At 36.9% G+C, this 23,050-nt stretch overlaps 1 protein-coding gene across 6 annotated transcripts in view; it reads right to left on the reverse strand.

Moving 5' to 3' along the window:
- The window catches only part of LOC103145736 (5-hydroxytryptamine receptor 4), a 36,840-nt gene extending 13,802 nt beyond the window's left edge, over positions 1-23,038 (reverse strand). Inside the window, exons 1-8 of one of the 6 annotated variants that reach the window (XM_016677032.1) lie at positions 22,908-23,038; positions 17,387-17,454; positions 17,098-17,147; positions 6,389-6,470; positions 5,523-5,690; positions 4,889-5,089; positions 3,466-3,619; positions 2,066-2,721 (exon numbers count right to left, since the gene is read on the reverse strand). In XM_016677032.1, coding sequence (XP_016532518.1) covers positions 2,066-2,721; positions 3,466-3,619; positions 4,889-5,089; positions 5,523-5,690; positions 6,389-6,411 — 1,202 coding nt within the window. In that variant the 5' untranslated portion in view covers positions 6,412-6,470; positions 17,098-17,147; positions 17,387-17,454; positions 22,908-23,038. Of the gene's footprint in view, positions 1-2,065; positions 2,722-3,465; positions 3,620-4,888; positions 5,090-5,522; positions 5,691-6,388; positions 6,471-17,092; positions 17,148-17,267; positions 17,281-17,303; positions 17,455-22,907 lie in introns of those variants that run through there. The other 5 variants (XM_007563299.2, XM_016677029.1, XM_016677033.1 and 2 more) reach the window with 5 other exon arrangements.
- Between the last annotated feature and the right edge of the window lie 12 nt (positions 23,039-23,050).

Raw genomic sequence — 23,050 nt, forward strand, 5'->3', positions numbered from 1 at the left:
TTTTTTTTTTTTTTTACTTATGTAATACTTTGGTCAAACTTTTATTGTTTTCAAATAATATAAATAGACTGAATTGGGTATTAGTGTAGCACACATTCCTGTACCTTGCGCACGTGTTCAGTGAATCTGTCATCTGTGTGTGACTGTAAGTGATCATGCGCTCGCCTTTGTTTCTCTCTGAGCGTGAAGCACTTGTAAAAATGTTAGACAGTGCAGACACATGAAGGCCGCCTCCTTCATCATCCACCCGACTCAAAGAAGCAGAAAAGCCAAACTCAGCCTTCAGCTAAATCACCGGCGTTATCACAGGCCCTACTGTGGAAAAAGACTATTACCTCTATTGTAATATACATTATACTTAAATCCAGCTATACAGGAGGTGTGATTCATAAAGGTATTTGCTAATATACATTTATGACGAGCACAGTGATTTTGTCATGATGCACTCGAGACAAAATTACTTGACCTTTATCTTATTTTGTCACCACATAACCAGAAACACCAATGTAGACTGACTTAATTTTAACGTGACAGACCAAAATAAATGATGCATAATTTAGAAAAAGAACTGTGCGTGTGGTTTTAAAAATCATTTCCACATGAAAAACAGAAAAGCTTTGTGTCCATCTGTGTTCAGCCCCCCTCTGCAGAAACACTTAATGTTGCAATTACAGCTACTGTATGTCAAATTTAAAACCAGTTTCTGCAGCAAAAAAATGACAAATAAAAAATATCTAATGTATAATTGGTGATTACATAAATATTCATCCCCTAGGTGACTCACCTAATTCTATATAAGCCCTTTAGTCTAACAATGAATGGAATACAGATCACCCAACTGGAGTCAATGTGTCTTAAATGATTGTAGTATAAAGACACCTGTGTCTGGAAGGTCGACGAGGCTCGACTAGAGTCTTTTGCATAGAGTCTGCAAAAGACATGCAGACTCCATGGTCAAGAAGAAGAAAGTTCTTTAGTCTGATGAGACCAAAATTGAACTCACTGTCCATCAGACAAGATATTGTGTTTTTGGAGACCAGTCAAAGCCCAGAAGTCAGTCCAATACAATTTGCTGGAGGACTTGAAAAGTGCTGCTCACAGCCAATTCCTACGAAACATAAGATTGCGAATGGCTTTGTGAGGAAAAATGGAGTAAAATTACAGTATCCAGATGTTCAAGCTTGATTAAGGCCCGTCCACAAATACTCTGTGATGTGACTGCAGCTAAAAGTGGGTCTACTAAATACAAACTGGAAGGGGGCAAATATCTATTTGACTTTCATTTATTATTTTGTAGAACTCAGTTTTAACTTAAAATTTTATCGAAAAAGCCAAATTTCATTGATTTTTGATTGGGGTGAATAGTTTTTAGGGGCACTATACTCTTTACAGTAACTTGTGTTGCCTTGATGAACATGATGTTTAGATCTGTTTCTGAGTGAAGGAAGAAATTATTTTCTCTTTGCCACGGGCCTGTAGGAGACAGACACCCACATGCAGATGTTCACTCTAACAAGCCCATTTACACCTTTCCTCTCACACATATAATTACTGCTCTGACAATAAGCTTGATGTGCAAATATATTTCAGAAATGCAGCATCTTGCTGCGTTCCAGTTATCTGGGAATTGGGAACTTGGAACTAGATTCACTGTCGGATCCGAGGTAACTGTGTTCTAGTTAAGAAGTTGGAAATTCAACACGGCGACACCTACAAACATTGTTCGCTATGGCTCTTACAAACATAATTTTAAGCTTTACTTCAGTAAGCAAACACAACTTTCAATTTGTTCAGTTTAGAGTTTCAGGGGCTGCATGCAACATTGATTTTAGATTCATTTTTACATGTGTGTCTTGTAAAATGCACACGTTTCCACTACATCTTACTGCTGTTCATGTGAGATGCAGCCATATTGAAACGCAAATTCAACTTTGGAAGGCTACGCAATAGATTTTTCTGACTGGGAAGTAGGACTTTACCAACTCTGAGTACAGCTGGAGCCCAGAATCTTTAAATGTGTTTGTTAGGGTTTTTTTGTTTTGTTTTTTTGTTTCCTGTGTTTTACCTCAGAGCCATGGAGGTCCCATTGGCCGAAGGGACGGAGGGCCTGCTGAACCCTGTGGAGCAGATCCCCTGCTGAGTGTAACGTTCGTCTCCGCAGCAGAGAATCGCCAGGAACGCTCTTCGAAAAGCCTGGTTCAGGTAGGCGTACAGGAAGGGGTTCAGTCCTGAGTTAATGTATCCCAGCCACAGCCAGGCTGTCCACATCTGCCAGGGAACAGAGTAATTAATGAAGGGGTCCACCACATTCGTGATGAAAAATGGCGCCCAGCACAGGGAGAAGCAGCCCATTATGATCGCCAGTGTCTTCGCTGCCCTCGTCTCAATGCGGATGCGTCTGTGTCTTCCTTGAGCCTGTTCTGAGGGCAAGGACACGGTCGCTGTCCTCAGGCGGTAGTGATCCAGCGGATCCGAGGAGGTGGAAGACCGTATGGTTAAGACGTGGTCCGAACATGTAATCGGGACGGAACCGGCACGTTGAAGAGTCTCTATCTGCCTGACATGGACCATGGCGGTCACATAGATGCGGTGATAGGCCAAAACCATGAGGGCCAGCGGTATGTAGAAGGCGACGGCAGAGCAGATCAAGGCGTATGGCTGGTTGACCAGAAACACACAACTTGTGTTGGAGCCTCCCGAAAGGGATTGTTTCTCTTCAATCTGACAGGAGACAAAAAAATAATTGTGATATATTCTATATGGAGAGGATTTGTTTAGCTTAGAATAAACACAGGAACTCTGGAGAGACCCACGCTGACGGTTTCCATCATTTATTCCAAACAGCCTGAAGAAACAGTTATGTTAAAAGCCATAATAAAAAAAGTACTTAGTAATATCCTTTTCAACTAAAAAAGGTTTAGTCTGTCTGGCAAGCTGCCCTGAAACGGCTAAGAAACAAGGGATAAATAAAAAAATGCACAGGTGGAGCAGAACCTCAAGATGTAAAAACAATTTAATATAATCCATGGTTTCTAGGCAAATTATTCACAACTCTGTTATTTTTTGGCATTTTGACAAGCCTCTGTTTAGTTTAGTTGTCTGGAATTTTACAAGATATCCCAAATTTAGTGGATAATAATACAGAAGAAATATGATACAGGGATTTTTTTTTAATAATCTGAACATCACAGTGTGCATTTGTATTCACACCATGTGCATGTGGCTTTAATTTTTTGACTACAGCATTCCTGTCTCATCGCAGAAGGAAGTAAAGACAACAAGACAACAAGTCAAAGAAAAACTGACTATAAGCTGATGCCATGGCTCATGTGTCTGTCTTTGGCAATCTGGGACTTGCCAAACACAGAAAATATTGCTGTGTCACCAATCTTAACAGCAAAGACAAGAGAATCATTATTTTCAACACCTTTTCAACATTTCCGATCTTAGCTACTGGGAACTCACAATGTCCTCTATCCCAATAGTGTTCCACTTTTGCATGATGGGTAGGAAGGAGATAAATGTGGGGATGACCCAGCAACCAATGAGCATAAATGCCACTCGGACTGGGGTCATCTTAGATCTGTAGACCAGTGGCTGGCAGCAGATGGCGTAATATCTAGAAAAACAAACACAGATTTGCACATTATACACTGTGTTGAACAGGCATTGATCAAGATTGAATGCAATTTACACATAGAACTCATTTAATAATATGAACATTGGTTTTCAAAATGTGGTGCCAACTAGCAAAATGGGGTGGAGGCAGACGACTAAATTTTTTTAAGTTGTAAAACTGGAGCTAAAGTTTAGAGTCCCAAAGCTGTGGATCAGTGGTTTCCATGGTGACAAACTGAGCTACAGGACGTTATTCTGTATGATGCATTCACACTCATCTGTTTGAGAGAATTTATTTTAAATCAGTTCAATTCATTCAAATAAAATCCAATTATACAGATTTGGAACCACTTACATGTAGTCACATTAAGTAATACAATTAAGTCAAATTTGCTTCATAATTTACTGCCAGTTAGTAAAAGCATATCTGAGTAAGACAAACTGAATAGATTAAGACGTCTCTTTGACTTTTCACCAGTTCTTCATCCCGAGGAACCGAATGGAAAGGAATTACCTTCTTGCAACAGGAAGAAACCGCCAGCAGAACCAGAGTCAGTGTAAAAAAAACAAGAAACACAGCTAAACAAAAATGCATGTGTACTTTTTATAGGAAAGAAAATAAAAATCAGTACACATAGTTCATGACCATGTTTACACCATTAATAGCTCTGAGCAGATAAAAGAGGCAGCTAGAAAAGGCTACCAGGCCAGGCATCCTTTCTATAACAGAAAACAGGAAGAGAAAACAAAGTCAATAGTAGCATCAGCTCTGTCAGTGGCTTTGTACAGGAAAGAGATGTATTAAAAAACACACAGAAGCACATAGGAAGGAGTACTTTCTATGAGAAAGAATGCACAGAATCAATGGCACCATGAGCTTTACTAATAGCACTATCTGGTAAAGAAGCAAATGGTAGCATTAGCTCCATCAATGATGTCTCCAAAGAAAGAGACACAGCTCAACACAGAATATCTGGGCCTGCTGTACCTTCCTTTGAAAGACAAATGAATGATAGAAATCAGAATAGTTAGAATAATGAATATTTCATTTTCTTTGTGCTAAAGAAAAACATTGCAAATGACAAAAGTACTTAGTTGGCAGTAATTTATCTAAGAAAAAAAAAACAAAACAAGGGTACACAAAATTAATAGCAGCAAAAGCGCCATTAATGATACCTCCCCTCCAAAACCATCCAGCATGTCAGAGGCTTTAGAAGAAAACATAAGTGTTTCAATTCTCCTGTGTTGTGTCCTTGTCGCAGACACAGACCTGTCCAGTGCAATGCAGCAGAGGTGAAGGATGGATGCTGTGGTCAATAAAACATCCAGAGAGGTTCGCACCAGGCAGAAAATTTCTCCAAAGTGCCACTGGCCGGTGGTTAGCTCGATGGCAGCAAGGGGCATCACAAACAGCGCAACCAGCAGGTCAGCGAACGCCAGAGAGACGATGAAGAAGCTGGTCTTTTTTCGTCTAAGAGGAAGCAACAAAACAGGAAAGCCTACTCAGAAACAAGAAGAATAAATATCAGTTCTAGTTCTTTGCCAGGGTTCCTCAGCGCTCTTCCTGAGGAAGGTACAGCAGGCCCAAACGTCACACTTTCCAAAGTGTGTGAAGTTTGGATCTCAAATCGTCGGATCAATTTGAGAATGGATAGACACAAGTCTTAGACATTGGGACAGAGAATATAAATAATTCAAGTACAAATACTTTTCTTTACAAGGTACTTTTATCTTAAATTCCAGACATTTTCCAAACAAATTTTTGTATCTAATTAAAAACAGATATGAAGCTGTTTAACTTCTGTTCACATCCTACCAGCTGCAGGCTGACTTTACTTATTTATTTCAGAACTTCAACGCTTCTTCCACTTCAGGAACCAAACAACAACCCAAAACAACCTCACCTCAGATGCCTGTCCTTGCAGAGGGCAACCATAACCAACAGGTTGCCAAACACAGTCAAAATAATGATGACGGAGAGGAAGACGGTGAGAAAAACCGTCTCCCAAGAGCTCAGGAATTCTTGCTGCTCCTGCTGCTGTTGTCCATTATTTATCACGTTGTCCAAAAAACTGCGAGAGGAATGAGAAGAGACAAAATAAAACATTTTAAAATGCAGACGCATCAGCATGAAGGGACATGGTTTAATTTGTAACAAGAAAATGTTTCTCTACATTACAATCACAGAATTGGATTGTACGACATGGATTTTGGTAAAAGGAGGGCGTAAAAAGTATTATCAACAAGCATTCCAATAGTTCCAATAAATGTGATCCACAAGGATGGATTAGTGCTAAGTATTTTCATGTGATTGAATTTCCCAGGCAATCTGGACTGAAATCTAATTAGAGAATCTGTGGCAAGACTTGAAAAACCGATGTTCACGTACAAGAAGAATGGAACCAGAGTCTTATTCTATGGATGTTTGACGCATATGGAGGCATCCACAAAAAAAATAAAATAAAAAAAAAACCTGCTGCTGTTACTGCATGTGCTTTGTGAAAGCATTGGCGTGAGGAAGCCGAACGCATATCCATGACACACTTTTCAAATTTTAATCCGTATTAAATAAAACCTATCTCATTATTCTTTCACTTTACAATCAGAATCTAATCGCGAGCCGATAAAATACAGCTAAGTTTTGTTCTTAACCTGCAAATATGTAAAGCAAATCTAATTGATAAGTTAGCAATAATTAGTCATGGGAATCAATAAATGTGTGTGAAATAATCCAAATCCAGTGCATCAAGTTGGATATTTTTAGACTTACTGCTGAGGTGATGCTGTGGCCATCCCTAGTCATCTGCACCGAGGTCAGCCGAGGAGAGTCCTCATCACCCCATGCTACGGCCCTGATGGTACACACACCATACACACAAACAGCCAGACAGTAATTGTGTTGGCTCCTGCTACAGGTCTGCATTTTTCCTGCAAATAGCAGCCAGCGTGCGTCTGTAAACTGGCTGAATGTCCTGCTCTTCTTGTGTGTCCGTCTTGTGGCAGCATAAAGAAGCCAAAAATGTAACATTTGCAGCTAAAAATAAGAAGCTGGATCGCAGCTTTATAATGTGTGATGTTTACAGGGCATTTAGACTGTGACAAGCAGCAGCTGTGTCCGCCAGAATAAATCAACCTGTTAGTTTCTCTTTAGAGGTCATATTAATAGCCTAATAATTTAATAGAGCAGTGCTTTAAAAAGTCTCATGAAGGAAAAAATCTTTCCTTCCTCATTCCTGTGCCACCAAAGGTCAAAAGTCAAAAATCTGCCACAAATGGGAATTTTAACAGCTTATAATAACATATGGTTAGACACAGAGTATCTATATCATTTCTCACCTGGAAACAGTTTATTTTTCTCAAATAGATTTGCTGTAGATCACCAGACTTTATACAGTCCAGGACTTTTTCCCATAAAGGAATAATATATGGCAATGAGTCTCATAACTATTTATTCAGGCTTTAAAAAATAATTTAAGCATGACGAGAAGTCGTTTAGTTGATTCTTTTGAATCTTGGTATCTTATTTATAAGTCTGAGGTCAAACCTGAATGTGTTTTTAAAAAAAAAGCAGCTTTTATTTTTGTTCTACTTTTCACTGACGCTGACCTCATTTATCAATACAAATTTTGGTTTTGTCTAGCAATTTGCCACTGTGTATTTTTAAATCAAACTTTAGTTTAGCTTATTTGTTTCTAACAAAAAATAAAAGCAAAATTCTAAAAGAAAGAAACAAAATGTGCTAACCAGACCAAAAGCAAAAGGTGAAATGTGCTTTGGGATATGTAAAAACATACATTTTCGAAATCAAACATAATCAATAAAATCTATAACTTATCTGATAGAAAAAACATGTCAGACAACTCCATTTATGTACAAAGAATAACATAACCTTTATCTGATTTTTTTTTATTGTTTTTTTTTATATATATATATAAACTCAAACTCAAGGGTGGATATTGTTTTTGATCCATTTATTGACTAAATGTTGTGCGAATTCACAATTTGGATGCCTTAAAATATACATGACAGTACAGAAAACATTCAGAGATTCAGTTTGACAGAGTGGAACATATTTTAAGACTTTCACTGGAATAAAATATGTACACTGTGAGAAAATAAATGTGATAACAGTAATGGCTCCACTGTAATGATGTCCACTTGTTACTTATTTTTACATTTTTACAAAGAATAATTATGGTACAAAACATCCCTTGAGTCTAACTTACAAGTACACAATAATTACATGTTTATGCTAACAGTAAACCTGTCATAAAATGTAACATATATTTGAAACCCTTCAACATTTTCGTTATATTTTATGTAAACTTATCAGCAACAGAAATATCGTGACAGCAGCAACTTTTGTTTCCTGTAAAATTTGGCTCCTGCAACATTTAAAAAAAAAAAGGCCTCATCACTTATATCCATATTGGAAAAATACTAAAGTTATAATAACATCCTTTGTAGAAAGGATTATCATGTTACATTAAGCGTCTGTTCATGAGGAACAGCAGCGAGGGCTTGTTTGACTGGCTTGTGGGAACCTTATCAGCTTTAAGCACCTATTACAACATCATTGTCTCTCCTGTTTTATGGCGACTCTGGTTTTATCTCGCTCGAGGGTCCGTATCGACACCTGATGGACTGGAAGGAGGCGACCTTGTCAACAACACCTACTTCCTGAAGACACATTACCTTTTATCTAAGTTTCATTTCTCTGGGACTCATATGCAGGCTTAAGACTCTTGTGTCAACACTGCTATGAGAGAACGAACTGAGGATGTTTATGAATACATTTTTATGTAGACATATAATTAGGATTTTAAAAGGCAAGGAAATCAGCTTTTTATAGCACAAATATTGCAGACTTGCATCACTTTCTGACATATCTTTTTTTGTTAAATGATCAGATGGAGGAGCGCAATGAAATACCTTGACCCAGGATGCACCACAGTCGCCCTGTGTTTGGCCTGAGTACACTCCCACTGCACACTACATACCAGCAGTACTTAAAAGAGACCGTTCTCTGAACACATGAAGACCATGTGAGGATTAGAGAGGAGCTTCTTTTCATCCTGTGATCCTCAGTGACCTAATCTTTCAATCAAGCGCCCATGGAGTATTTTTTAAAAATACAAACAGCATAAACAGCTCTTTTGCACTCTAAATCTGTCAGGGGAAAAAAAAAAAAAATGCTCTAGCTTTTATAAGACAAAAGGGATGATCACATACTTCCTGCACAGCCTTGTCTGGGCGAAGGATAAAAGGGGATTGGCTCCATGCTAAGGGAAAACAGTGTATGGATAATAAGAAGCATGCAGCGAACTCAAAAACAGTAAATTAAATCTCAATTTTACTAAAAAATTTTAAAAAACTTTTTTTTTTTTTACATCATCTTCGCAGCTTTAAAGCAGAACAATGAGTCATAGTGCAATCTTTTTTTTTTTTTTTTTTTACATCATCTTCGCAGCTTTAAAGCAGAACAATGAGTCATAGTGCAATCTGAAAAATCTGCAACACAAGTATTTATTTACCAGCTCTTCTGCTATTTACTAGGGTAAGATTAGTTTTTTTAATCAGTTTATTTTAGGAATACTTTATCCGTATAATAAGTAGTGTATTCTATATTTTATCTGCTGTTTGTAGCAAGCAGAGTGATACACAAAACAGAGTTGTTCCTGTGTTATTCTTACCCTTTTCCAGATACTGTACAGTTCAATTTGTCACCAAAATCTAATCAATCATTTTGCATCATAGAAAATTCAGAAAAGTTCATAGTTGAAAAATTTTGGTGAATTTTAAGTCATGCATTTTGTGTCCAGTTTACTTTCTGTAATTAGGTTATCTATTGGATTCTCTTCTTTCTAGTGCTGGCAGGTTTGTATGAACTTTGGGTGACTTGATCATAACTTATTTTAAATCTTTTTACCATTACTGAATAAAAATATATTCCTTCTCAAACAGAATGCATATGTTTGTCTGCAAACTAACATATTCATACATAAGCTAAGCTAAGGGAACACACTGGAAATCTGGGTTGTATTTTCCTAGATTGAGGTAATATATTTTTAGAATGTCTCGCTGAGATCTCTGAGGTAAAGCCCCTTCAGAGACTGTGTCCTTCTTTCCTTTTTTAACTAACGGTCATAATTTAATCATTGCAGTGAAGAGGAATAGCAGCACAATCATCTGAAAACCTTAATTATAAAAAAAGCTGTGAATACTATTCATAAGTTTCTGTCACTTCAAGTTTAAAAATCTCTGCACAGTCCCTTCATCTGCAATTCTTTTTGAAAATTGCTAATTTGTCGTTTTGTCTTCCTGCTTCTCGATTACTCTCACTAAAATAAACTATAAAGATATAAATAAGAAAATTTGAAGTAAGGACAAAGGACAGAGAGAATCCAGAGGCTGAGGAAAGGAAGGAAAAGAATCTCTGAGTGGCGGCTGCAATTTTTTTGTGTGTGATTTCCTTCCAAGGAGGCGTGTTTTCACAGCTCACCGATTTCATTTCACAACTGACTGACACAGAGCTGAGCAGAACAAAATAAACTTTGTAAAGCAGGGGCAGGAAAAGGTTAGGCAGATTTTTATGTCTGTTTTGTATTGGCCGTGCGGCAAACAGTTTTTATTATTAATGCCATCACTGCCAACAGACACTGAATACCTAACTTTAAACATAAGTTAATACCGCTTCTACGTCTACAAATAAATGCACTTCATTGCAGTTATTTTGACTTTGTAAATTTGCTTTAGTGGAGGTGTGGGAAACTAATTGCTACTTTGCACATCTGAACTCAGATACAATACAATTACAGGTTAAACTTTACATTTAATTGGAAGTTTCAAAGTTACCAATTAGGGAGGACACTGAGTAACAATGCTACCATTTTTTTTTTTTTTTGCAAATCTCACTTATGAAAATGAACTTTGTGTATTTTTACCAGGTGGAGGGTTAATACTCTAATTTAAGCTATATTTTACATTGAAATTTAAAAGTTGGAATAAAGCTTAAGTTTGCAAAGAGTTTGTAAAGACATAAAAAAATCTCATTGTACAAAAATATCGCTCAGGAAAAGGACAAAAAAAAAATCTAAAACTTTTCATTTTGAATAAAACACGGCCATCAATCTTTACAGTATTATTTTACTGTAGAGCAGGTTGATTATAGAAAATATTATAATCACAGATATGGCCCATATTAAAATAAGTTATTCAGAATTATACATTGAGTTCAGGAAAATGATGCATTTACAGCACTTGAAGAATTGCTTTGAACAATCTGTATTAGATGCTTAATTAGCACTCTGTGAATAACGAAGCAACAAATCTGTTCAACTCTGTGGCTGAACAGATTGGTTGTGTCGCAGAGTCCGCTGAGTAGCAAGTTTTGGACATAATGTGTTTTTAATTCATGTCTGTTAGTTTGTGTGGTAATAATTTGGATTCTGACTCCACATCCTTTAAGTTTCCTTTTTTGCTTCCTGCCATCATTGTTATTACTGTTGCCACATGTGCAGATCATCTTGCCCCTTTGCAGTTTTTGGTAAATAATGTGGCAATTAATCCCAGGTAGGTTGACACTGTTGCTTCTCCTCCTCTCCTGTATCTGCCACTTTTACTTGCACTGACTTTTCAAAGCAAAGCTGCACAATTCATGTGAACTTTACTTTTTGATGGGCCAGAAGATGAATAAGTTGACAGAAATTACAAAGTAAATGGATGTTTTCAAAGTGGTATATATGCCAAGCAAATATTTAATTGACATGTGTGTGACTATTAATTTTAAGTAATTAAAATCACACAGTTATAATTTATTTATTTATTTATTTATTTATTTATTTATTTAAGAGTGAAATTTCAAGAACTGGACACTTTTCCAAATTACTACCCACACAAAAACATGTTGGTGGCTCGGGCTGCAATGCTCATTATCTCGGGTCTAAACGGAAAGCAGAAAGACTTTAACACTACTATTTGTTTATTTATCATCATTGCAGCATTCCCAACTATCCTTGCTTACCATAGACGTATATTTATATTGTGCTGCCTTAGTAGTGGCAGTATCATACTCCAGGCTTACTTTTAGTAAAAGTGATGGAACTTCATGAAAAGTTCCAAGTTAATCTTGTCTGAAAACTTTCAGGTGTTTGCTAGACTGGCAAATATAGAGAAAAATATCTTCCACCAACAAAAAAAAAAATTAGTGTTTTGAATATGACCTAAACCATAATCTATGCTTCTTACGTTGCCTGTACTTGAACATAAATAGGTGCTTTTTTATTGTGCAACACTGTTTCATGTCCCGCCCCTGTGTAAATACATATAACCTGTACAAACAACGTTTAACAGACACATCAGTGGAGCAGCGAGGAGGAGAGGAGTGGAGTTGTTTAGATTATCAGTGGAGGTCACTTAATCCTAAGAAACAACTGCAGCATGACAGAAACCGCTACTGCTGCTGACTTTGTGGGGATAATGAGATGCTCCTCAGTCAAGCTGTCCAAAATAAAGAATAACCAAAAACTGTACCGTTAGCAGGTATTTTTGCAATCCAGTTGGAATCTATTTTGAAGCATTTATCTAACTATGACTGTAAAAACGATAAAGGGAAAGATAATAGATTAACTGTATAGGTCACACAGAAACTACATACATGCTTTACAAGTCTTTGTAAAATTACTTCCCTCCTTTATAATTAATACATTTTTTCCACACGTGACTCAACTCCTCTCCTTTACACCACATTTGAATCTTCCATCTTGAATGCACAACCTAAAACTGAGTATTCTTAAAACCCGGTGATGTTTCACACTGCCTGAATGAATTTACAAAGATTTATTCTAAAACATGAAGCAGCAACACAGAAAACTACAGACTCTGTCTTGCAGCTACTGTGCTGCTGAAAACTGCAGCTCATTAAACAGCTCCGACATTCACTTGCTTTCTAGTTACGTAGGACGTAAATAAATACTTCTCACTCATATTCTCACACCTCAGATTATGAGCAGGCTGAACTGTGTGTTTGTGTGAGATTGTGCGCGGAGGGGCTGCAGGAGGATACTGTTGCCAAGGGGATAAATCATAATTTCCATTCTATCCTCTGCTAATTTCAAATGCTTAGCAAAGCAATAACTACCTCACAGACAGATGGACTCACCTGAAGCTTCGCTGCACACTGTGTGTAATGTCTGACCCGACTTCTTACTGTTAGCCTCAAATAGAAACCAAGAGCATCAACAGATTCTATGTCATTAATAAACCGTGCAGCTGCACCGGATTACATGTTCCCACCACATCATAAACACAGAGAGTTGACTTTGACTCAGTCCCGTGTAGATCACGATGATGCCCCAAATCAGAGGCTTAAAATAGCTCCCAAAAATGCACTCTTCAGATTAGGTCCTGCACTGGTAACATCTGCGAAGGTTATTGAAGGGAATATCTTTTGCTTATCAAACTCAACGAAGAGTCATCTCAGGCCTGAAGAAAGCGAACTTGGATCTGTTCATGTTAGTTTCTAAAGTTAGTAATGGGCATTTTAGGATGCCATTTATTAGGGTTTGCTCTTGTTAATAATATCTCTTTTTAGTGAGTTCATATAGGCAACACAAAAATATTAAAAAGCTATGCGTGAGAATTGTTGCAAATTAAAAAAAAAAGATTCTGCAGATAGTTTAGGGTTCCTACACCTTTTTTTCTCCAAGTTCTGCAGATTTCCAGACTTTTTAGACATTTCTAAGGATTTCAAAACAGGAAAAAAACAATATTGCAGATATTTACACAATAGTGAGTGAAGCTTTAAAAATTGACATCCAGAAACCACAGACTGGAAAAAGGGACGGACGGACCAACAGATAGATGGCATGAAGATGGTATGCAGTTACTTAACAAGTGCAGACAAAGGTTCAACATCTTGCATCAATATTAATAAAAAATGAGAACTTAAACGGATCTAAAATTTCAACCTCATGCTCAGTCAACCATCCTCTTTAGGAATATGCATAATAACAACGCTAATGTGGTCTGTGTATGATATGTACCATCTGGCATGTGTTACCACCGACTAGTTCAGTCAGACGTCCCCCAAATGGAGGGTTTCACAGTCTGGATCCAGACTCATCTGAAGCCTTATCTGGACTCAAGTCGGTTATTAGGTTTCAGGCTTTTATGACAATTGCTCCAGAGCAATCACTGTGATTGATGGCAGGAGCCTGCAAGGCGGCCTGGCTGACTGTTTCTGCAGGGAGAAGTCAACCCGTGGAGAGATGGAGATGTAAGTGTGATAAAAGAGCTCGGCTTAAATCCTGAATAAAATCAGCAAGGTTGTCTCTAAAACAAGAACATTTAAGAGTAAAGACATCATTCAGGCTTCGTACGAGTGCTCTGAAACCCGATTGTTTCATATGTTCACAAAAAGGTTGACATTTAAACCAACTATGAAAATCATTGGCACGCTGTGATCTTAGCAACGTCAACCACAATGATCCAAAAACACACAGAACACGTCCAAAACAAAGAACTTGTGCTGCAACATTATGAAGACTTTATGATCCCCTGCTCTAGAGTTACAAAGCTCTAAATCTCAACCAACTCACTGCTGGTGGAAAAAGTCTGATTATGATGTAAAAGCAGAATCTTAAACTTAGGCGTGTCAAACAGAAAGCAGACCTTCTGTCAGTTTAACTCTGCAAAGATTTGCCAAAACTTAAAAAAAAAAAATAAAAAAAATAAAAACTATCCGGCTTTAAAGTGAAGCTTTTACTGTGTTATGTCAAATGACAGAAACAGCAGGAAATGGTGGGAAGAGACACTTGTTTGGTACGCACAGCAGACTCAGAATAAAATTATGCAGCACAGAAGCCTTGTTCAGAACTAGAGTTTGGTAAGAAAGGCCAGAAACCCTCTTGTGGTAGAGGTAATCCTAAAAGCTCAATGTTTCGGTCTTTAGCTCTATCATTTCCACAGTAAATGATGATCTTTATGCCAAGTAAGGGAAAGTCGCATGCTGTCCAACATTCTAATACTGTAGGAAACAAAGCTGGACATAAAAGCACCAATAATTGGGAGGTATTTCCTGGATGTTCTAATTTAAATGAAAAACATGAAAGAGTGGTTGCAGCTTTTTACAAATAAATTTGGATTTCTGCACTTTGCAAATCAAACTGAAGAGGGGGAAGTTATAAAAAGCTTATTGTAGTAGAGGTTCCCAGTCCATACCTCCAGCTTCTGAGTAGAACACCAATAAGCCAAACCTCAAACTGTAACAAACTAACAGGAAGTCATAAGAACTTATAAATAGCTTTTTATAAAGGGAGTGTTCATACTTATCAGGCTAAGTCTGAATAAAGCAAACAATGGTGCAAATGCTCTGCACCATTTGCAAGCATTTGTTGCACCCAAAGCCAGAAATGCTGTGAATGCAAACTTTAATGCACTCAAAAACTACGAGTTAGAGTTCAACATTCAAACTTTTTTTTTTATTAGATTTTTTTCGAAAAAATCAAAACTATCCATTTGTGAAAGTACCATCATAGAACCAAACTGAATCCAGCTAATACATCTAGCTTCACCACAGTAGTCCATTACATATGTACATGATGCAGCCTACTGGCACTGTGAGATTGTCTGTAAATTGTCATTTGTTGGTTCAAAGTAAAAATCTCACTGCAGAATATCAAAACAGGACGTTTCCGATATTACCCCTTATCTTATTGTGGTGTATATGGCATGCAAATTATGGAAAGGTCTGTGCAGTAAACCCTTAAATAGCCTCTTGGCTTTTAGGCAATATTTTGTTTCCTTTTTTTGTTTTGCTAAAACATGTTATTTGGCAGCTCAAATAAAACAGGATATTGCTAAATTATTCAAGCATCCAGCGTGAAAGCAAAACAACTTAGGCTTAGTCAAGAATGCCAGAAAAAATGCCACTTGTAGGAAGGCAAGACATATCAGAATATCAGACTGACTGATAGTCAGTCAGTCTGAGAATATCAGACTGAATTTAAAATCCTGAAATTTAGATTTCAGGATTTAAATCTAAATTTTTCCACAATTTTTGATTCTGAAAAACTTTTAAATATGCATAATGGCTCAGCAAAATTAATCTGTGAATTTAGCACAGAAATTAAATCTATCAAATCTACCACCAAATTCTGGAACTTGTTAACATTTCACAGTCCTGCGTCTAGATTTGAAGTAGTCACTCCCAGTATCTGGCTCCACACAAAACCTTTGTGCACACTTTCGTACAAAGCCATGTATGGATAAAAGCAGAAAACAGGAAAGGCTACAGCCTTGGCCTTTTGTGTGCCTCCCTGTGGATTAAGTTAATTCTGTTGTGGTTCATACTTTATCTTAGCACAGTTGCACATGTCAAAACACGCTGTCAACAGTTCCTTAAATTGTGCTTAACTTAATGAAATACACATCTTGTAATAAGTCTGATTAAAAAGCAACAAATGCTTCAAATGTGAATCCTCCTTTAAGTCAGGGATGTAATGTTTCACTTAATGGTTTGCATGTTTCTACTAAGAAGGTCAGTTTATTCAAACCAAACCAGTAACTCTGCAAAGAGTTCCTGTTCCTGAATTTTTTTTACTGGTAATATTTAACCAAAATTTGTTATTAGTCATCAAGCGTTCCAAACAAACTTCCAGTTAGTTGCACAAGATAAATGCACTCATTCAGCTTATCTGTTGGAGAACGACATATATAACCAAATATAAACACTGATCAATGAAACAAGTGTAATGCTGTAAAGGCTCTTATTATGCTGCTCGACAGCTCATATACCTTATATTGGATATATTGGGTGGGTGCCAACAGAATTAGTCAGCTTGACTAATTTTTCTTAAATTGGAGAATTTGTAATTCAAGTCCACGTATCATACCATCATATCATGCTTTCTCATAATAAAATGCTACTTTCATCAAAGAGATAAAATAATTTCAATGAAATACAGTTGTTAAATAAATATGTACACCGCATAATTCAGTTGCCATCTTTTGCAGAAATCACTTAGAGATAAATAGATGTATCCTGTCTCATTTAGCCACTCTCTCAAGTCATTGTGGAGGGACTTCGGTCAGCTTTCCCGTACTTGTTTGTTCAGCCTAATGAGGTTTGCAAAAAATTTGCAAAGACCCTGCAACAACATCATGTCCATCAGGCAAAGGTTTTCACTTTGAATAGGCCATTGTATCAGATTACTTTCATTTTCAGTTATTCCGTAGTTGGATTGCTACAAAACACTGTATGCCATCTATGTCTCCTGTGGAGGGTGCAATATCTTCTGCCAGCATCTACTGGAGTAGCCGCATCAGAATCAGCGACTTAGAAAAGCTCAACAAGCTGATAATGAAAATTGGTCTTGATCTGAGGGGCTCACTCACATAATGCACTTGTAACTTTCAAAGACTACCAGACAATTGATAACTGAAACATTACTTCGCATCAAAAATTAAAACATACCTTACAAAAGAGGAAATCCAGTTGGTGGTTAACATCCGTCCAGCAACTTCTTCCCCTAAACATGAAATAAAATACAAAAAATAACCCTAAACAAACTACAGAGCAGTAGCTCCCAACGGGCAGATGGCAGCAGTTAGCAGCAGCTAACAGTTTAAACATAGCTAAAATGCACAACATTAATAATAACAGTTGAAAACGTATACAAACTTACACACAAAACACTGTATATGATTAAATTTGTGTAAAATATGTTAAATATAATACTTGTAATGAAAACACAGAGCTAATACATACCAGAGTTACAGACGGCAACAGAAAAGGCGGATGAGCTGTCAGATACTGGTTGCTGTGGTAACCACCGACTGTCAAGAGCAACATAACAGAACTTAATACCTTAATAACGGTGCGTTCAACACCAAACGCCTTTTGAGTGTCAGGCGCGTCTGGTTTACAATCAGACTCTATGTGGAGCGTTGGACGCTCTCGACGCGTCAAACGGTTCAAATCGCGCCGCGCTCGAAACGCGCCGTTACGGCCCTCGACGTGCGCGTCCACATAGACTTTGAATGTAAACCAGACGCACCTGACGCTCAAAACGCGTCTGGTGTGAACGCACCACAAATGTCTGGAGAAACAACTTCTTGACTAAACAAAATCAAATTGAAAAATAAATAAACACATTCTGACAAACTTCACATCAATAATATTGTTAAAATAAAACTCTGCTACACCAACGCACACACCTGTGTGCTCCAGACCAGCAAACTACCGCAAATCCTGCTTTGCTAATGGTCAGCTACTAAAGTGTAATTGTATAACTCCAATAGAATCAACAAGGCTGAATTTATTGGAAATCTGATATTTTAAGTTTCTTCTCATTAGGTATCAATAGATGGAAAAATCCTTTGGCTTGATGCGATACTACTCATAATGAGTGAATGTTTCTAAGTAAGACTGCCTAATCCCACCAGATGAATTGAGATTTAAGTGTAAAGTGGTGTTAAGTATGGGAGTTAAAAGGTGGAGGTGGGACTTGTGATAACATAATAAATTCTCCACATTGAAGACAAATAAAACGGTGGGTGCAGTGATTACCTAATCTGTCTTTCTCCATTAACAAGACAAGAAAACAAAGAGCTTTTAAAGTAGTTGCTGCCATTAACTGAGTACAGACATATGTGGGTGAGGTGACGATGATAATGAATAAGTTCTGGCTGGCTCAGAAAAAATCAGGCTAATGAGTTGGCGTTGGTACAGATGGCTCAAAATTAGCCTGAAGGCAGTTCGTCTCTCTTAAACGTCTGCAGGGAATGGCTAAAAAAGGACGGGAAAGAGCCTGATGCCTGAAACAGCTGCTTTAACTCTTTATTTCTGTTTTACAGCAGGTCAGGTTACTGTATTACACTCAGCTGTTCACAAAATTCCCTTATTTTACCTGGCTGTCTGGTTCATTTACAGATACCTGGGAACTTTTGCAGGGTTTCAAGTCTGCTGGCTGCTGCCCAGAACTGGATGCATGCCATTCTTAGGCTTTCAATTTCTTCATGATGCATGGAGGGATTATTATAATCTAAGATGATAAATTCACATAAGAATTTAAGAAAGGGAATAATACTGCTCTTTTCTTGGAAAAATAAGAGGATACACGAAAAGATGAGGATCTAGTGGCTCGCGTCATCAGAACTGGATCAGTCCAATGTGTTCACAGATTTGACTCTGTGTAAAATGTTTCACCCATGTGGATAAGGACAAATATCTTGGCAAAGTAAAGCTGGTTTATGAAAGTTTTCCTGGAAGGCAGCAACCAGGATTTATTACCAGAGGAGCAACGCTGCTTGATTTCTTTTCAGGTTAAAATCTTAAGAAGCTCATCATCTTCTTTGAGTGAGATCTCACTACGTTTTAAAATTCAGAACTGTTTTTTTAAAACAGGAAGAAATTTTAACTTAGACCATTGAAAAAGATTTCAAAAACTCTTTCTAGTTTAATTCATGTGTCATAAAAAATAAAATGTGGGTCTCATTAAGTCCTCCAATGATTTACAAAACTACACTTAAAATGGATTGTTGACATAGATTTTCCCACAGTAAAAATGATGGCGCATCTACAATAAAAACGCCTCACTGAGGTTTTGGTGTGACCAGTTTTATGTGAGTAGCAAATAAAAATTTAAACCTTCATGTTTGTGTTTTTAATCCAGCTGCCCATTTTGTGTTGACCTGCCTGTCAACACAAAATGATAAATGTTCAACAAATTTCTAGGCAAAATATTTGTTTTTTGATCAAAACCCCCCGAAATGTCATATATCAACTGGATCCTCTATGGATATGAACACTAAGTTAACAGCATCATGTGTGTCAGTGGGTTAAATTGATACAAACTAGCAGATCATACCTGCAACTTGGCCACCATTTTATATGCACAGGCTGTCATATTGAATATGGAGTTCAGGGTGGCTCATGTTCCTACAACTTTCCATGTCAAAATTCAGATAGGTGGGTTTTCTGATTAAGCTTAGTAGAAATGTATTTTTTTTGTGCTTTTTTTAATAGTCTGACTATCTGATTTTGACTTTAGCTTATTCCTTGCTTTACTTTTAAGAACTTTACCATCTACAAACTCATTAATTTAAGATATAGTGGACCCCCAGTATTCCTACGGGTTAGGGACCACAGCTGCCTAGTCAAAATGAATACTTGAATTGCTTTAAAAAGTCTCTGTTTTATTAGTTCAAGCAACAAATACATTTTAACATGCTTTCCCAAGCACTCTGGAAATCATAGCACTACTGCAAAAGTTAACATTGACAGTCCACCTCTGCCCTTAGGGGTACAGCCTAAGGGCAGTTAGGCTTTATTTGTAGTTGTGGCCAAGTTTAGAGCATCAAAATCAACACATACATGAGTTACTTCAATGACAATTTTTGTTGGTGTTCCCATTTTGAAGATTGCCTAAGGGAAATTGTCAGTCATACAATATTTATACGCTAGAAAAACAATAAATAAAGGAATCCATTGAGAAGTTCCTAGACACTTTCAACACCTATAAACCACAGTTTATTTATTTACTTATTGGTTGATGATACATATGATGCAGAAGTTTAAAACTTTGTATGTAAAGCCAACTATTTCACTCAAACTTAAATGTTTAACTTTTCTTAATGTTTCAATATGAAATTGTGTTTCCAACACAACAGATACATTTATAAGAGTGCTTACACATTATAAAGATAATCATTGTTGAGCATACTGCATGTCCTTAGTCTTTTTCCAACTTTAAAAAGTTCAAAACAGAACATACAGGAAGAGGGAATTTTAAGTTTTGTTTCAGTGAGGAAAATCCAATTTTTCAGTAGTTGACCATCTGAGCAATGATCAGAGATGATCAAGAAGAAAATTGCTAATAATAAAAAAACAGACTAAAATGGTACAGTCATGTAACTATAAAGGTTTTTTTTTTATAAAAAAAAATAATGGGTTTTTAGATAAGAATTTTAAAATATTCCGTAAGCCTGACTGAGTTTATCAGTCAGGCTTGCAGTAATTGACAATATTGTGCAAAGTCCAGATTGATGAAACCACTTTATTAGGATCCAATACCCATTATATTCAAAACACACACATTTTACAGTATTTATATATTTCTTTGTCTAACTATTATGAATCTGGTGAATGAAAATTGAGGAAGGACCCAAAAGAGAAAACAGAAAAGGCAGGTCAAGGACAAATAGCACCACAGACACAAACCGACTGAAACATAAAACTATCATATGAAGGAACCAACCATGTATGCTGGCAATTTTGCCTCTTGTCCATTTTTCAGTTCTGAAAGGCCATGATTTTTCAGAGGACGTTTTGTACCAACCCTCCGTTAACATTTTAGGAGGACAGCATTTCACTCTAGTTTTGCTGACCAATCATTTGAAGTGATTTTCTATGCTCATCACCTTTTCTCATATTGGAGTATAAAGGTGACTTAAATTAATAATATCTACCGCCTGAAGGCCACAGAGTTATTTTGCCTTGATTAGGAGTCAAAATCAGTCATATTTTGTTAGATAGCTGAACATAAAGGGGACCGGGACCACCATCAGTATATAGCAAGCAATTTCAAACTTTTAGAAAATAATATACACATAAATGGTGAGATTTTAGCATTTTTATTGGTGTTTAAATCCATAATTCATCAAAATATGTACTCATACCACAACTAATAAACTGATGAAAAAATAGTTAAGAACTTGGAAAAAATTAAAATCTATCAGTAACTCTAAAGACACAACAGACTCCAACTTGCCCCCCCCCCAGCCCCAAAAAAGACTCAAAAGCAATGCACTATCACACGAGTGTGTTATTATGGCTAAATAAATATGTCAATTGACATAAGAAATACATATGAGTTAAATACTTATTATAGCTTCAGAGTGTTAGATCTGGGCTGTTGCATCAAAGCGAAAACTGCATCACCACTCAGATGTACTTCGAATTCAATAACCACCATCTGACATCTGTGCTGGCCTTGGTTGTTTTTACCAAAGCTAGCTAGATAAAAGTATAGCATGAAATGCAACACTTAAATAATAAGGTATTAGTAGTGTTCTTTGTTTTTTGATGTTTTTACACCCAGGTCTGTAAGAATAGTGCCATATTTTCAAATAATTTCAAAACTCTTCCAAATTTTGCTTCTTCTAAGTAGCTCATCAGTTCCTTATGACATCTATCCTGAAAGTGCAGACTTATTGACAGCTTAGTTCAAGCCTTAGAAAGAACCGAAGAGTTTATCAAGAACATTTTGGTTTACCAGGTCTGAGAGAGGACCAATCATCCTGTGAATCCAGCTGTTTTTTTTGTTTCCTTGCATTATAGGGTACTCTAGATTATATTTGTCTATTGTTGTACAAGATTTCCTTTTGTTTTTCCTGTGTTTTGTAGATATATATATCTGATTGACTAAGCCTTGAATCTTAAATTCAAATGTACAGAAATCTGTGCCTTCCTAAAAAGGCAATGTAGGTCACTTAGTAGCAAGTTGTGCAATAAATCCTTCAAATTAAATCGTTGATAGATTGTGAGACTAATTGATTTATACTGAAAGTGTCGTTGCTGCATCTTACACTTTTTCTCTAAACTTGAGTAAGAAATTGCAGACACCTTTATGCCGTGTGAAACTACAGACCAGCAAAACAGACAAACTTTCAGGGAAAAGCAGTGAAACAGCTGCATGTGTGCAATGACATATTACTGACATTGTTCTATTTGTCTAAACAAATGGCTACACTACAGGCAGTAAATGCCTACTGACGCACTTGTATTTTACTGCATGTTTCTCAAGCCAAAGAATGACCGGATGCCTGTGGATCCCCTCTCATTACCAGTCCTATCACAGGTCAGCTATGACTGCCGTGTGTTTAAGAATCCATATTGTGAAGTAGACACACCTCAAGCTCAAATAATATATAAGATTAGCCATATCATAAAATGACTGGACTGCAGAACTAAAGGAAGTTTCAATGAAAGTTTCAAGGCTCTAGTTCCAGCTTTCAGGTCACAACCTCTACAGAGAACAACCTATCCCTAATGAAAAATTAAAGAAAAATTTGAAATTGCACTACAGGACGAATTATAGTTTACAAACACCCCCAATACTAATAACTGGGATCTAATACAGTCATTCACACACTAAGCCACAACCACATAACATAATCCTGCATCCATGACAAATTAAGTCACACAAATTACAACATGTTTTTAGTGAATTCAAATTAGTATTACAAAATACAAAATACATGTCCAACTTTTTAAAATCTTACCCCACCTGCTAAAGGCTCCTCGCCTTTTAAATCCAGATAAAACAGGAGCAAATAGGATTTAGGTCCCTCTCATATTCCCACTTAAGTGTAGAAATTACTAAACCGCCGCGTGCCCATGGAGCCTGATCCGCACGAGCTGCAGATGAGT

This window comes from Poecilia formosa, unplaced genomic scaffold (assembly GCF_000485575.1).
Source record: "Poecilia formosa unplaced genomic scaffold, Poecilia_formosa-5.1.2 Scaffold146, whole genome shotgun sequence".
Classification (NCBI taxonomy): domain Eukaryota; kingdom Metazoa; phylum Chordata; class Actinopteri; order Cyprinodontiformes; family Poeciliidae; genus Poecilia; species Poecilia formosa.